The 14,587-nt window shown below is 37.0% G+C and overlaps 1 protein-coding gene across 4 annotated transcripts in view; it reads left to right on the top strand.

The window, feature by feature from the left end:
* LOC129246796 (uncharacterized) overlaps positions 1-14,587 on the top strand; it is a 37,981-nt gene that overhangs the window by 18,720 nt on the left and 4,674 nt on the right. For 2 of the 4 annotated variants that reach the window (XM_054885406.1, XM_054885405.1), the window contains 5 exons: positions 5,303-5,629; positions 8,881-8,983; positions 11,886-12,024; positions 12,118-12,433; positions 12,540-13,052. In XM_054885406.1, the coding sequence (XP_054741381.1) occupies positions 5,468-5,629; positions 8,881-8,983; positions 11,886-12,024; positions 12,118-12,433; positions 12,540-13,052 (1,233 nt within the window). In that variant the 5' untranslated portion in view covers positions 5,303-5,467. Of the gene's footprint in view, positions 1-5,302; positions 5,630-8,880; positions 8,984-11,885; positions 12,025-12,086; positions 12,434-12,539; positions 13,053-14,587 lie in introns of those variants that run through there. The other 2 variants (XM_054885407.1, XM_054885408.1) reach the window with 2 other exon arrangements.

Genomic DNA, 14,587 nt, shown 5'->3' with positions numbered 1-14,587 from the left:
CAATACTTCCTTTCGGCTGTTAAAATACGTTCCTCATAGTGGTTTTGTGACTCGATCAAACAAAAAATCACAGGGAGCCATATCAGGTGAAAGTTTTGGGAGAAATGTTCATCACAGATGTGGCAACCTAACAAAAAAACAGATCTCAAATCAGTTGGCCTAGAGCGTCACCTGACGATTTTTCCGGAAACTTTTTGAACATGGTTTAAAATTGTAACCTGTATATTAACAGATCTTTCTTTGGACTGAGCTTAAAGCTTCTGGATACGTCTCCAGCGACCATCTTAAAATTAAAAAAAAAGTATCCTACAATAGACTTGCTCTTCTAACTTAGCGGATAGTCAATTTATTCTTTCTTTTACAATATACTATAAATAAAAAAAAATTTTGAGTTGCGCTGCCAGTTCATATATTTTTTTGCTCTGTGAATTTTCGATACGCAGGTGGTGCCACGTTCCACAGTGTAACGTTGCCATATAAGTTGTGGCCAAAAATAGTAAACGTGCTCCGATTTCGCTAAAACTTAGTAAATACTTTACTTTCTCTTAGAAAGAAGAAATATGAAATTGAGGATTGAAGTACTGTCATGCCTACCGCTCTTTTGGGCGGGAATATAAATTGTTATCCGATTTTGATAAAATCGGTTTACACATTGGTTTTACCTAGAAAAATATTAATCTGAAGGAGGATATAGATTAGCTCACTGCCGCGCCCACATTCCCAGGGTTTATTTGCAAATCAAACTCATTCGTAATGAAGGTGATACTACAAAAATGATCATGAAAAAATGAAAGGGGCAAATATGTGAAACAAAAATTTTTGGCTTGCAATTTACATTCTCCTTCTTGCTAAACTGTATACAGTATTTTGCAAACAATTTTGGAAAATTTTTGTGTTTCGCTACCGAAATTTCACAATTGTGGTTTCTTGATTATTTTCTCATATAATTTTATTTTAAGTAACGATAATTTCAAACTGTCGAACAAGGGAGTACAAAAGGAAGGGAGCGTGTCATTATTCTGTTTTACAAAATTCTAGATGACAAAATTCTGTAGATTGCAAAAAAATTCTGCTTTTTAAAATTCTACTTTTTTAAAATTCTGCTTTTTAAAATTCTGCTTTCTAAAATTCGGATTTTTAAAATTCTGCTTTCTAAATTCTGCTTTTTCAAAATTCTGCATGTTTAATGCGAAAAATTTTGCTTTATTCAAGTTTTATGATTTTCGTCATACAAGAAGTAACAAAATAAACATTTAATTCATAAATATACATATAGGTATGTTTAAGCGATAACAATATTTTAGTTTAGCCAATTACAATATTTTTTGCAATTCTTTTTAAATATGTAGTGTGACTTAATTCATTTCTTTTTTTAATAATTCTTCGCAGCTGTTCGTTTTTTTTTTTAGAAGAGTTCTACGCAAAAATACTGTGGATTGCGTAGCCGGAGTTGAACTGATGAGGGTTATTTTTTTGAAGCGCGGGATATCGAAAAATTTTACTCCTATATTTTGTCTTATCTCGCCGAATTCTATCGAAACTGAAGAAAAAATTATTACAGTGCACTCGCGGTAACTCGAATAGCCGCTAAGTCGAACGACGTGCTAACTCGAACACATTTTTTTCCCTATTGACTAGTTTGTAACTCGAACAATATTAAAGCGCTATAACTCGAACAAAAAAACAAATTTATTTGTACACACATTCTTTTCAAACATGTACATTTTGTACATACATACATATGTAATAGTATATGTATATAAATTATATGTATACTAGTGTATTGTCCATATGAATATTTCGACGTTAATATCCCGTTAGTTTTCTGGGAACAACATCTTGCATTGACCAAATTGCTTTAAATTTGTCATTTGTAGTGTATCAGTGCATGTGAGTAATGGATCGTAAAAGGTTGAAGTGTTTAACATTAAAAGAGAGGGCTGAAGTCCTTAACAAAATTAAACGTGGATGTAGTGTTACTTCTCTAGCGAAGGAATATGGGGTAGCCAAGTCCACCATAAGTCTTATAAAAAAGAAAGACAAGGCAATTTTAAAAGCAGTAAACAACACGTTTTTGGGTCCTGGGAAGAGGAGAACTTTAAAAGCTTCTGAGTTTCCTAAAATGAAAGCCGCTTTATACAAATGGTTTCTGTCCCAAAGAAAAAAGAATTACCCAATAAGTGGACTCATCTTGAAAGAACATAATATGAAAAACACAATTTACAGGTCGAATTTACGCTTTATGATGTTAACAAATGGAATGATGGTGCCGAATTTACCGACACAGAAGTAATAATTGAAACTAGTGATTCTGAGTCTGAGTTTAACAACACAACTGAGACATGTGAGCGGATATCATCTGAGGGGGCAGTTAGCTCTATCAATAAGGTAATTCCGTGGGCCACAACTGAACAAGTAAGCCCCGCAAAGGTCAACACTCTTCAACATTGCTGCAGGCAAGAAAAGACAAACACACATTACAACTTTCTTTTCGGCCTAACTTTTCTGTTAAAGCTGACTTTTTTTGTGTAACTGACACAAAGACTGCCAAATATTTGATGAAAAATATTGAAACGAATTAATTATTTTAAACATATTCATGTTCATATCCATATGTAAATAAATAAATAAATTTAATTGAAAAAATCGATATCGATGACTGTTTTTTTAACATAGCACACTCAATTGATAAGTCGAACAAATTCGATAAATCGAACAGCGCCTGTTTTAATTAGTTCGAGTTATCGCGAGTGCACTGTATTATTATTTTTTATTTAATATCTCGAATAATAATAAAAAAATAATAATAATAATAAATTAAATAATTACATTACCTCTTTAACATTGTATTTTAATACAGAATTTTGTAATACAGAATTTTGAAAGCAGAATTTTAGAAAGCAGAATTTTAAAAAAGCAGAATTTTAAAAAAGCAGAATTTTTAAAAGCAGAATTTTGTTTTTAGAATTTTGTACAGACAGAATTTCGACACCAACACCAAAAGGAATATAGCCTTTAGAAAATAAAAGTTACCAACTGTCACAACCAAGGCGAATCTAATCAAGATGAAATGAGTACTATAGAAAATCTGATTTTACTTTTTTATTTCCCTTAGCTTCGTAATTGTCAAAATGTGATGTTTATTTACATTTTAATTTGAGAATTGTGTACGGTTTTGTTTGTATTTTTCAATCCAATCATCAACAATACTGTGAAAATAAATTATTCATCCGCCTTAGAAATAATCAGTCAAAGCGAATTCAATGAAGGTGGTGTGACTAGGTCAACAACAACATTTTGTATATTAGAATGTCACGTCAAAGTAGAAAATAATGAAGTGATTTATTTGTGACGTCAAAATAGAAAACAATATTTTTTTATTTTGAAATATGCATAATAAGTTATAAATTTTAAATTTAATTAAAATTCATTACGAAATTTCAAATTTCAAATTATAAACTTATAAGTAAGTAATACGCTTCGTAATTCAAATTTGCGCTAACATCCGAATGTACACGCCGAAAGAAAAAGAACAAATCAGCTAGTCTACAGCTATCACCTTGCATAGATTCGCCTTGATCACGTCACACAATAAAGCAAGGAAATTAGAACAGCTTGTAAATAATAATCAATAAGAAGATATTGTTGATTTTATATCCGTCACTTTGACGATTCTAAAACATAAGAAATTATTAAACATATGTAAAAATGTTTTGGAATTAATAAATTTGAGGTATTTAGAAAAATTCTCATAATTTTTTCTTTTAAATTCAAGCATCAACTAACTTTTTTCTATTTTGACCGCACTTACAACTTTGTGTGTCCGGCCCATAAGATGGCTGTATAAGAACCTCCCAACTAAACTTTTTGAACCTTTATGGAGTAACTATCGATGCGTGTGGCTTGATGTTGTTCTGGTAGAACAAAATTCCTTTCCTATTGGCCAACGACGACAGCTTCTGGTGATTGCTTTCCTGGGCGGTTCAATAGGTCCGACAGCACCAAAGACACAACAAACCCTTTCTTTCAAATTACTTAGAGCAAAAAATGTGTATTATAAAACTATACACAAGGTGGCTCAAAATTAATCACCCAATTTTGTTTTTGAATAACTTGTTTACTAAATAAAGAAAGGGATTTTGAGTGGTGGAAATCTTTACTTTCACCTTTACGCGCTCTATTGCTTGTCTGTTTGTATACTGCAGCTGTCTAGTTCTTAAGTTTCAAATATGATTGATGTACGACGCAACTTGCCAAAATTATAAATCTTCCGATAGGGTGATTAATTTTGCGCCATCTTGTATAACACTCATGGTGAAGTTATTTTTAATGGTGTGACCAATATCTGACCCTATCAGCGAATTCGATAGAATCAGTTGCGGTCGGGGCAATGAAACTGTTGTTTACGAAAAAAAACTAAGAATGTGTTGGTTATATACGAAAAAATTAACACAAAGTCCCTTCGTTGCCATCTGAACAACGCCTAATTGGACGAGTGTGTGAATTTGTGTGAAATGATCGTGCAGAATTCGGATGGCGAATCACTCCCGTGACGTAGCAGCCGAATTCCACCCACAATTCGGTTTTTCACCATGGTTATTGCCCAAACCTAGTAATCTATCATCCTTGAATACCACCCCTAACAAATTTTTTCCAGCAGACTAAGAATGTAGGCATCAAACTTGAAAAAAAATTAATTATATTATCATTTTTATTATTTAAAACTATTAGTATATTATATATATATATAATATTTGTGGTGTGCGTCTTGACGGTGTTCCACAAATGGAGGGACCTACAGTTTTAAGCCGACTCCGAACGGCAGATATTTTTATGAGTACCTTTTTCATGGCAGAAATACACTCGGAGGTTTGCCATTGCCTGCCGAGGGGCGACCGCTATTAGAAAAATGTGTTTCTTAACTTTGGTGTTTCACCGAGATTCGAACCGACGTTCTCGCTGTGAACTGCGAATGGTAGTCACGCACCAACCCATTCGGCTACGGCGGCCGCCGTGGATTTATTTATTATAATTACATTTAAAACTTTTTTTTTTATTTAAGTCAATTTTCAAATTCCCAAAAAAATTATTAACCCAGTTACTTTCTCTTATTTTGCAGACGACTCAAGGAAAATTCTTCATGTACTTGCACCGCATAAGGACATTAGGCATTCAATAATATACTATGTATATAACAACATATATAATCAAATTGTATTTAGGATTGTAATGCAAATTACTTTGTGATATTTAAAAACAAAAAACACTCATTTTAATTGAATTGAATATTCATGATTACTAGTTGTATTTTGAAAATTGTGTTGAGAAAACCAAAGATTTTTATAGTTTCAAAGGAACTGTAATCAAAAATTACGTATAGTATATTGCAAAAACAAAAATAGAAAATAGTGTTGTGAACTATTATAAAATTGATTAAACAGTTACTAATTGCAAAAACAAAATTGAAATGGCCGAAAAAGTGGATCAATCACAAGCGACACAACAGCTCAACAATCAACAAAATGATGCTCGTAAAATACGAAAATCTCCAGAATTTCAGCCAATGGCAAATATAACACCAGGCGCCATACTCAGAGAACGCAGCTTCGTGCGCACCTCTAATCAACAGGTGGGTATTTGGCGTTATGCAATTAAAAAGAAACAACATACGTACATGTGTTTTCTTTACTCTTTATGAGAGGTGTGTGTGAACATAATTACATATGTATATATGTGTGAGCATGTGAATTGAGTTCGATTTTGTCAAGTGAGAAAAATGTATTTGTTTATCTGCGAATGCATGTGGGAGGCACACTTCCCACTTGGTCGCATACCTTTGTTATTGGATCTCAAATACAGACTTTCTTGTCACATCCTTATACTATATACAGAGTATCCCAAAAAAGTATGCGCATTTTACGTGATTTTAAAAACAGATTTATTATCTAAATATAAGATGAATGACGGATTATATATAATAGGCCGTTGAAATTGTCAATGGTGTTTATGGTGTCGATACTGTAACACTTAATTACGTGCAATTTTGGTTTCGTCCCTTCCGTTCAGGCATTTTTTATGTTAAAAAAAATCGATATTTTCAATAATGTCGATAAAATCACAGAATTAAATGTGAAAGTTGACCGGCATGTTAGTAATCGTAGCATCGCCGAGGAGCTAAAGATCGGCCATAAAATAGTTTTAAGCCATTTGCGCAACTAATATATTTCACGCAAGAATTATGGATTTCTTTTTCCCTAAATTAATATAATTATAACAATTCGGCACACTGAAAAAACACTCATAGAAATTTTAAATATCACAAATACAAGGTGAAGTCCAAAATAAACAAGACTGGCGTCATAAACATGTTTTTGACGGCGCCATTTTTTTAATGAGTTAGTGCGTTGGAAGTTACATCCCTAGTTGACTTCCAGTGAAAGATTGGTGACATTCGGTTCAGTGGAAACGAAGTTATAGCGCCTAAAGTGTTAGTATGCTTGTGTCATCTGTACTAAAATGAGTTTCGAATAAAGAGCTAATATTAAATTTTGCTTTAAAATCGGTAAAACGTTTACTGAAACATTTGAATTGTTGAAAAAATTTTATGGCGATTACTGTCTATCTCGTGCCAGAGTTCATGAGTGGTTTACCAGAGATGGTTGTGAGGACATAAATATCAATGAACATACGGGCCGAAAGCTCCATCGAAATTGTTCGTAAATTTATCAAAAATTAACCAAAATCATGGTTGAAATTCATGAAGCATCTTCAAAACATCGATTTATTGCATTTTAACTGATCATTTGGGCTTACGAAAAGTCTGTGCACGTTTCTTTCTGCATATGAGGTGTGTTCAAAAAGTATCGCGAATTTTGAATTTTTGCAGGTTACGTATATTCGAATTTCGATTCTTTTTTGTGGCGATATGTTGGTACTCATGTCTCTCACTCATGCCGACGGGTTCGGCCATTTTGAATGTTCAGTTAATTGTTGACAGCTGCTTTGCTTGTACGTGCTTCGGCTCGTCTTCGATTTTTACCTATTCAAAAATATGGATCAAAGAACCTGTATCAAATTTTGTGTGAAAAACGAAATTAAGTGCGCGGATGCATTCCGAATGTTGACTGTGTCATACGGCGAAGCTACTTTGGACCAAAGCAACGTTTATCGGTGGTACAAAATATTCTCAGAAGGCCGAGAAGATGTGAACTACGAAAAGCGTGCCGGAAGCCCAAGCACTTCAACAACAGACGAAAAAATTGATGAAGTGAAGAAAATCGTATTGGCCAATCGCCAAATCACAGTTAGAGAAGTTGCTAAGGACCTGGACATATCGATTGACCAAAAGCAGCATTGCATGAACATTGCTAATGAGATGTTGGACTCTGTCCGCGATTACCCAAATTTGGTCCAGAGGGTCATAACTGATGACGAATCGTGGGTTTATGGTCATGATGTGGAAACCAAAGCACAATCATCTCAATAGAAGCTGTCGCACGAACCAAGACCGACAAAAATGCGCCAAGTTAGGTCGAATGTAAAAGTATTGCTTACCATTTTCTTCGATTGCAGGGGCGTTGTACATCATGAGTTCTTGCCACCGGATAAAACGGTCAATACGGAATATTACCTGCAAGTTATGTGCAACTTGCGCGAAGCAATCCGCCAGAAACGCCCGGATTTGTGGAAGAACAAAATTGACTCTTGCATCACGATAACGCCCCTGCTCCCACATCGTTGCTTGTGCGCGACTTTTTAGCCAAAGACAACACACTAGTGATGCCAAAGCCATCGTATTCCCCAGATCTGGCCCCTGTGACTTTTTCTTGTTCCCGAAACTGAAGAGGCCCATGAAAGGACGACGTTACGCTACGATTGACGAGATAAATACGGCATCGAGGGAGGAGCTGAACAGAATAAAAAAAACAATTTTTTGAACTGCTTCGAAGATTGTGCATAATATCTCATGGGGATTACTTTGAAGGGGACAAAATAGATATTAATGAATAAGTAAATAATTTTTGAAAAAACACAATACTTTTTGAACACACCTCGTAAGTTAACTGAGGGCTAAAAATTGCTAATAATTCAACATTCGAAATGTCTCATTAAAGAGGCGAGAAAAGACGAGAACTTCCTTTACAACGTTGTAACTGGCGATGAAACGTGGTTTTTCCAACATGAACCTGAAACTAAGCGTCAAAGAGCCGAATGAAGGGCCCCAGATGAACCCAAAAAATCGCGTTTGGAGAAGTAAAAAATCAAGTCGATGTTCATTTGTTTTTACGATTCCAAGGAAATTGTCCACAAGGAATTCGTGCCAACGGGCCACATTTTGAAACGTTCATTGCATCGCTTTCGTCGAATTCGCCCTGAAACCGCGAAGGAGGAAGCTGGTGCTTATTGCATGATAATGCATCATCTCATCGATCCACTCTTGTGACTGATTTTTTGATTAGAAATGGCATTTTAACCATCAATCACTCACCATATTCGCCTAATATGGTTCCCTGTGACTTCGACGTATTCGGAAAATTGCATTTGGCCATGAAAGGAAAAACATTTTGCGTCCGTAGAGGCCATCCAAAAGGCTTGTACCGACATCCTGAAGGAGCGTTGAAAAGCTTTTAGATCGCGCAAAACAGTGTATCGAAAGCAGAGGGGACTATTTTGAATAAATTAACTTGAAGTTATCAGAACCAAGCTCCATCCATTTCTATTTAAGCTCAGTTTTGTTTATTTTAGACTTCACCTTGTATGTATATATTTATTTATTTAGAACTGCAGTTATTAAATTTTCTGAAAACTGTCATAGTTAAAATATTATTAAAGCTCTTATATTATACTTTTATTTAAGTCTAACTTATTTTTACTATCCAGAATATCAACAAAAGGCGCAGTCTCGCTTTCAATGTACAAACTGCTGCGAATCAGCACGGACAAATACGTGGAAAACCTGCTATAGACATTTATAGACCACCGAGTAAGTAACAAAATGTTTCTGTTCTTAACCAGCTTATACTAAAAAAATAATAATTCATCTTTTATTAAATAAATTACAGTACGATTGTAGAATGCAAATTTGCTATTTGTACTCTTGTGGCCAGGTGTAGTTTTCGTGAAATGTAGTTCAGTTCGAATTCCACACAAATCTAAAAAGTAGGGCCCGGATCTCTATACATTTATATGATAGAAAAATAAAGATTAATTATTTATGCAAAACAAGAGTTGTGATAAAATTACATCGATTTCTTATTGCATATTTCGTTTAAAATTCATATTTAATTGCACATTCGTCTTATGTAACAATAGTTCACTTACAGACAATTCTGTGCTTGAACTACGAGATCTAATGTATTATAACACTAAAATTATGTTTCCATAATTTAAAAATAAAAGTATTTTTACAGAGTGAATGTATCTGATTCAAATTAATTGTAAAATTCGTTTAAGAATACTATAAAATTAGACTTAGGCGAAAATAAATTCTCTTAACTACCAAGGAGGATAGATTACTAGGTTTGGCTTTCAGCGAAGACTGTGTTGATTTTTCTTTTATATTACCAGCATAATCTCAGTTTTTTCGTATGAAAACTGCTGTCATGAACCAGAGCACGTCAGCTGATTATTTCAAATTCGCTGAGAACCGGTTAACGGTCTGATATTGGTCACACCTTCTAAATTTTTTTTCACATGATAACTACTTCTAACTTGTTTCGAAATGTAGAGTCCATTATTCCGAAGGCTACGTTGAACGACGTGAAAATTAATGAATTCTAGAAGAAAGTGGCTATCAATTATCTCATTAATAATACCAAAGACAAATGAGAAAGAGAGCGAATAGTTCTCCTGCAGTTTATATATATATAATTGGCGCGTACACCCTTTTTGGGTGTTTGGCCGAGTTCCTCCTCCTATTTTGTGGTGTGCGTCTACACTCGGAGATTTACACTGCCTGCCGAAGGGTGAACGCTGTTAGAAAACACTTTTTCTATGATTTTTGTGCTTAATGCACGGAGATTCGAAAATAACGCACTTCCGAATCATACTCACGCGTAGCATATCTTTTAGTAGCGTATTATTTTCGGCAAAATTGGCAAATTTTTACTTACAGTGGATCAAAAACATGCCTTCTGAGACTCACAAAAAAAAAGACAGTAGCCATCATCATTCCAGCCAGTAGTTCATCATCAGGTTTATAGTTATGGGCCTAAATTTCGACAGTAGCAACCCGGTTCATAAATCTATTCGTTTGCTCCCTACGCAAGCTAAAAATCGCATAACTCTCGACAAGCCATTACTTCTGAAGCAGTGTGACCATTCTCGACGCACATCTGGCATTGGTGTCAGATATTTCAACCTTGGAGATGTTCAGAACAGCCGTAGATGAAGTTTTAAAGGTTTCTGCAGTTTGTTTCTTTCACAAACGCACATATCGAGGAACAAGTTTTCTGCCTTTCCAGCCTCTGCGTTGATTGTCTTCAGATTACTATTCAGCTTTTTGGGTGTTTGAGCGTTATTTGTCGTGTTCATCTTGATGTTTTCCACAAATGAAGGGGCCTACAGATTTATGCCGCAGTTGTTAATATTTTTTTTTATTTTGACAGAAATAGAAAAAAACTATTAGAAATAAAAAATGGTAGTCACGCACCAACCTATTCGGCTACGGCGGTCAGCTTCAGTATATTAACTACTTATAAATTAAATATTTTTCCTCGGCAAGAAACTGGGATAGACAGATGATTGGTGATGAACTTTATCACGGCGCGATTAACTTTTTAATCAGCGATATCTGAAGCGATAATAAAGCGATTTGACTGAAACTTTGAATTAATTCCTCTCCTTACTATATGCCCTCTATTCCTCCCCCAGCGGGTGAGGGGCTAAGAATTTGCCCGAGAAAAAGGCGCCTAAAATCCAAACAAGGGTTACCAGTTCCGACCTGTATGGAAGCTCAACTAGTAGAAGTCTTCGAGTACGACGTCTAGCCGTACACTTAATCTCGGTACCACACAGAATAGGAGCCCTCGGAGTTTGCTCTGACTTGTTCTTGGGAGCGACTATGGGGATTTCCGTGATGCCTGTAGTTTAATTACTAAATGCGGGTAGATCCTTTTTGGTTCAATGTAGAGTTGCATCGCAACCGAGTGCCGGGACCCAAAGAGCGGCAGAAGTTTAGATGGATGTTGAACCCTACCAAGGCGTCTAGTTTGTCCATGCCACATTACTAATCGTTGGGTATCTGGGGTGTCCCAAATCGAAATTTTTGCACCATACCTCATAAAACCTTAACTTTCTGACCACACCTTACGACTCGACCTTAAGCTAGAACTACATGGCAAGCCTTCCAGGTGCTATGCCTTTCAGCACTTCATTAAGCTGGCAAATCTTGTAGGTGAACGCTTGGTAGAGAGCTCTAACTTTAGTGAGCAATATCGTAACAGAACTTTCACCATTCATATTCGCGTAAAATTTTAAGATACCTTTATGGGCACATTTCGCGCCACGCTTCGATTTTTTCTTAAACTTAATCGCTTTCTTATTGCGCCATGCGATCTCATTTATACAGCTTCGCCTAACTCTGCGCCAATTTTAATTGAGCAATTTGTACAATTATTGCATATTAATATTCCTTATTCAGCTTCAAATGCTTTAGCAGTCGAGCTGCCTGTGCACACATTTTCGAAATTAGAATTGGAAAATTTTTTAATCGGAGCACTTTTTTCTTTCTGTGTTTTTCTCAAACTTTGTGCCATTCATTTACTACACATCTCACATCTACAAAAACACTTTCTTCCCAACGAATTCGATCCTTGTTCAATCACTTGTACGGTCGGTGTTTGTGGGAAATTTTCATCTACTTACACTCTCGCCCGTCTGTTCAGATGTTCGCAACGATGGCGCCACTTCGCCGGCGGTCTTGAACAAGTTAAACATTCATGCCCAGGAATTCTCGATGGGTGGCACGAACGCAACACGCACTACACCTCCACGAGGAGATACATTTAGGGCCGGAGATACTCGGTAATTGCTGCCTGTCGCAAGGCTTTGCTAATAGAGTTTTGCTTTTGATTTTTCATTCACAGAACTTAACTTCAACCTACAACATTCTTCTAGTTCGTCGGCGGTCATCTACCCAGCGACATCATCACCTCAGGGTTTGATCCCGCAATCAAAATCATCGGTGGCACTGCATCAGCAAATGCAATATATGGCCGCCACAAATGCAATGGCTAATCGTCGACAGGCTGGATTATCGCTCGGCAGCATGCCCATGTCAAATAATTCAATGGGCAACAAAATGCATCACGTCGGCGGTCATCGACCCATTCTGGTTACACATTCTCACCCGATGGCCATGAACCGTTTTTCGGGCGGTGTATCGCAACAGATTCCACTGATTAATTCCCCATCCAGTGGCAATATAGTGCATGTATGTATGCCTGAAAACTACATTATTTCACAGTTTATATACTTTTCCAATTCAAAACAATTTTCATAGTTTTGTATTACAAATTTATAAATGTATGCGTTTCCAGCAAACCGCCAATACGAATCGGGTGAAATTCGCCAATGAGCCACAGAAGCATCACAGCCATAAAAATGGACAACATCACCTTATGCATGACTATCAACAGCAGCAACAACAATTAAATGCCATGTCACAGTATGCCGCAGCGAATGGCATAAGTACAGATTCATATATAAATGTTAGCCCCCTGCAACGTTCCAAATCATTGTCTTCTGCTGACGCGCTAACACGTGGCATAGCTGGTCTGGGTTTGGCTTTAGGGAATGAGGTCACCGATATCGGGCAATTCACACCCGAGATACAGACACTTATCGATACAGCTTTGGAGGATCCGAACAAGTTGAACTCGCGTGCGCTTATGGAACTGACGTCACACTTCATTAAACGCGCTGTTGAGGGCCGGCGCTACGCGTTGCCCATTTCTCGACTATGCCTTAATATTATAGCTAAAGAGCAGAAAGAAACCTTCTTGGAAGCGTTATTGAATACATGTCGACAGTGGTACCAGGAGCGTGAAAAGGTAACTAAGTTTATTTCTTTATTTGCATTTATTGTAGCTACAGGAACTGATCTTGCTACGCCAAAGTGTACTTAAGCGCTTATGGTCACAGCTTAGATTTTCGTCTCTTGGCAAACGTTGCGTCACCTTTGAAAAGTCATTTGTCATTATTTCTGTCCTTTAGAACCGCTTACGCGATTTTGGCCGAGCTTAACAAAGCGCGCCAGTCTCGTGCTAATCGGCGCCTATTGGACACACCAAGTGAAGCCAAGTCCTTCTCCACCTGATCTTTCTGACGCCTGATCTTTCCTCTTCCTCTGCTACCACCAGCTGGTACCGCATCGAATACTTTCAGAGCAGAAGCGTTTGTATCCATTCGGACGACATGACCCAGCCAATGTAGCCGCTTGATCTTTATTCGCTGCGCTATGTCTATGTCGTCGTAAAGCTCATTCGGCTCATTGTTCCATCGTCTACGATATTTGCCGTTGCCAACGCGCAAAGGTCCAAAAATCTTCCGCAGAATCTTTCTCTCAAACACTCCAAGCGTCGCTTCATCGGATGTTGTCATCGTCCACGCTTATGCGCCATACGTTAGGAAGGGCATGATACTAGTCTTGTAGAGTGTTCGTTTTTTTCGTCGAGAGAGGACTTTATTACTCATTTGCCCACTTAGTCCAAAGTAGCACTTGTTGGCAAGAGAGATTCTACCTTGGATTTCCATGCTGGCATTGTTATCGGTGTTAATGCTGGTTCCTAAATAAACGAAGTCTTTTACAACCTCGAAATCATAACTGTCAACAGTGACGTGGGTGCCAATTCCCGAGTGCGCCGACTGTTTGTTTGATGGCAGGAGGTACTTCGTTTTGTCCTCGTTCCGTTCACCACCAGACCCATTCGCTTTGCCTCTTTATCCAGTTTGGAGAAGACAGAACTAACAGCGCGGTTGTTAAGGCCGATGATGTCAATATCATCGGCATATGCCAACAATTATACGCTCTTGTGAAATATTGTGCCTGAGCGATTAAATTCTGCGGTTCATACGATGCTCATCATGCTCCAACTGGAATGTTTATTTTATAGGTAGAAACTACCAGAAAAAATGTTTTTCTACCCAAAAATCGATTTTTTTTAAACGAATGTTTGTTGAACACAGCAGGGAAGGTTTGTAGTTTAATTTACACAACGACTGTCAGCTGTTTAGTGTAATAAAGTCACTTCTCATATAAAAAAAAAATAAATGGCGCGTACACTTCTGTTAGGCACGTGGCCGAGCTCCTCCTCCTATTTGTGGTGTGCGTCTTGATGTTGTTCCACAAATGGAGAGACCTACAGTTTCAAGCCGACTCCGAACGGCAGATATTTTTATGAGGAGCTTTTTCATGGCAGAAATACACTCGGAGGTTTGCCATTGCCTTCCGAGGGGCGACCGCTATTAAAAAAATGTTTTTATTAATTTTGCTTTCACCGAGATTCGAACCAACGATCTCTCTGTGAATTCCGAATGGTAATCACGCACCAACCCATTCGGCTACGTCGGCCGCTTCTCATATATT

Source organism: Anastrepha obliqua, chromosome 5 (genome assembly GCF_027943255.1).
Source record: "Anastrepha obliqua isolate idAnaObli1 chromosome 5, idAnaObli1_1.0, whole genome shotgun sequence".
Taxonomy (NCBI): Eukaryota; Metazoa; Arthropoda; class Insecta; order Diptera; family Tephritidae; genus Anastrepha; species Anastrepha obliqua.
This window is presented reverse-complemented; position numbering and strand designations above follow the sequence as displayed.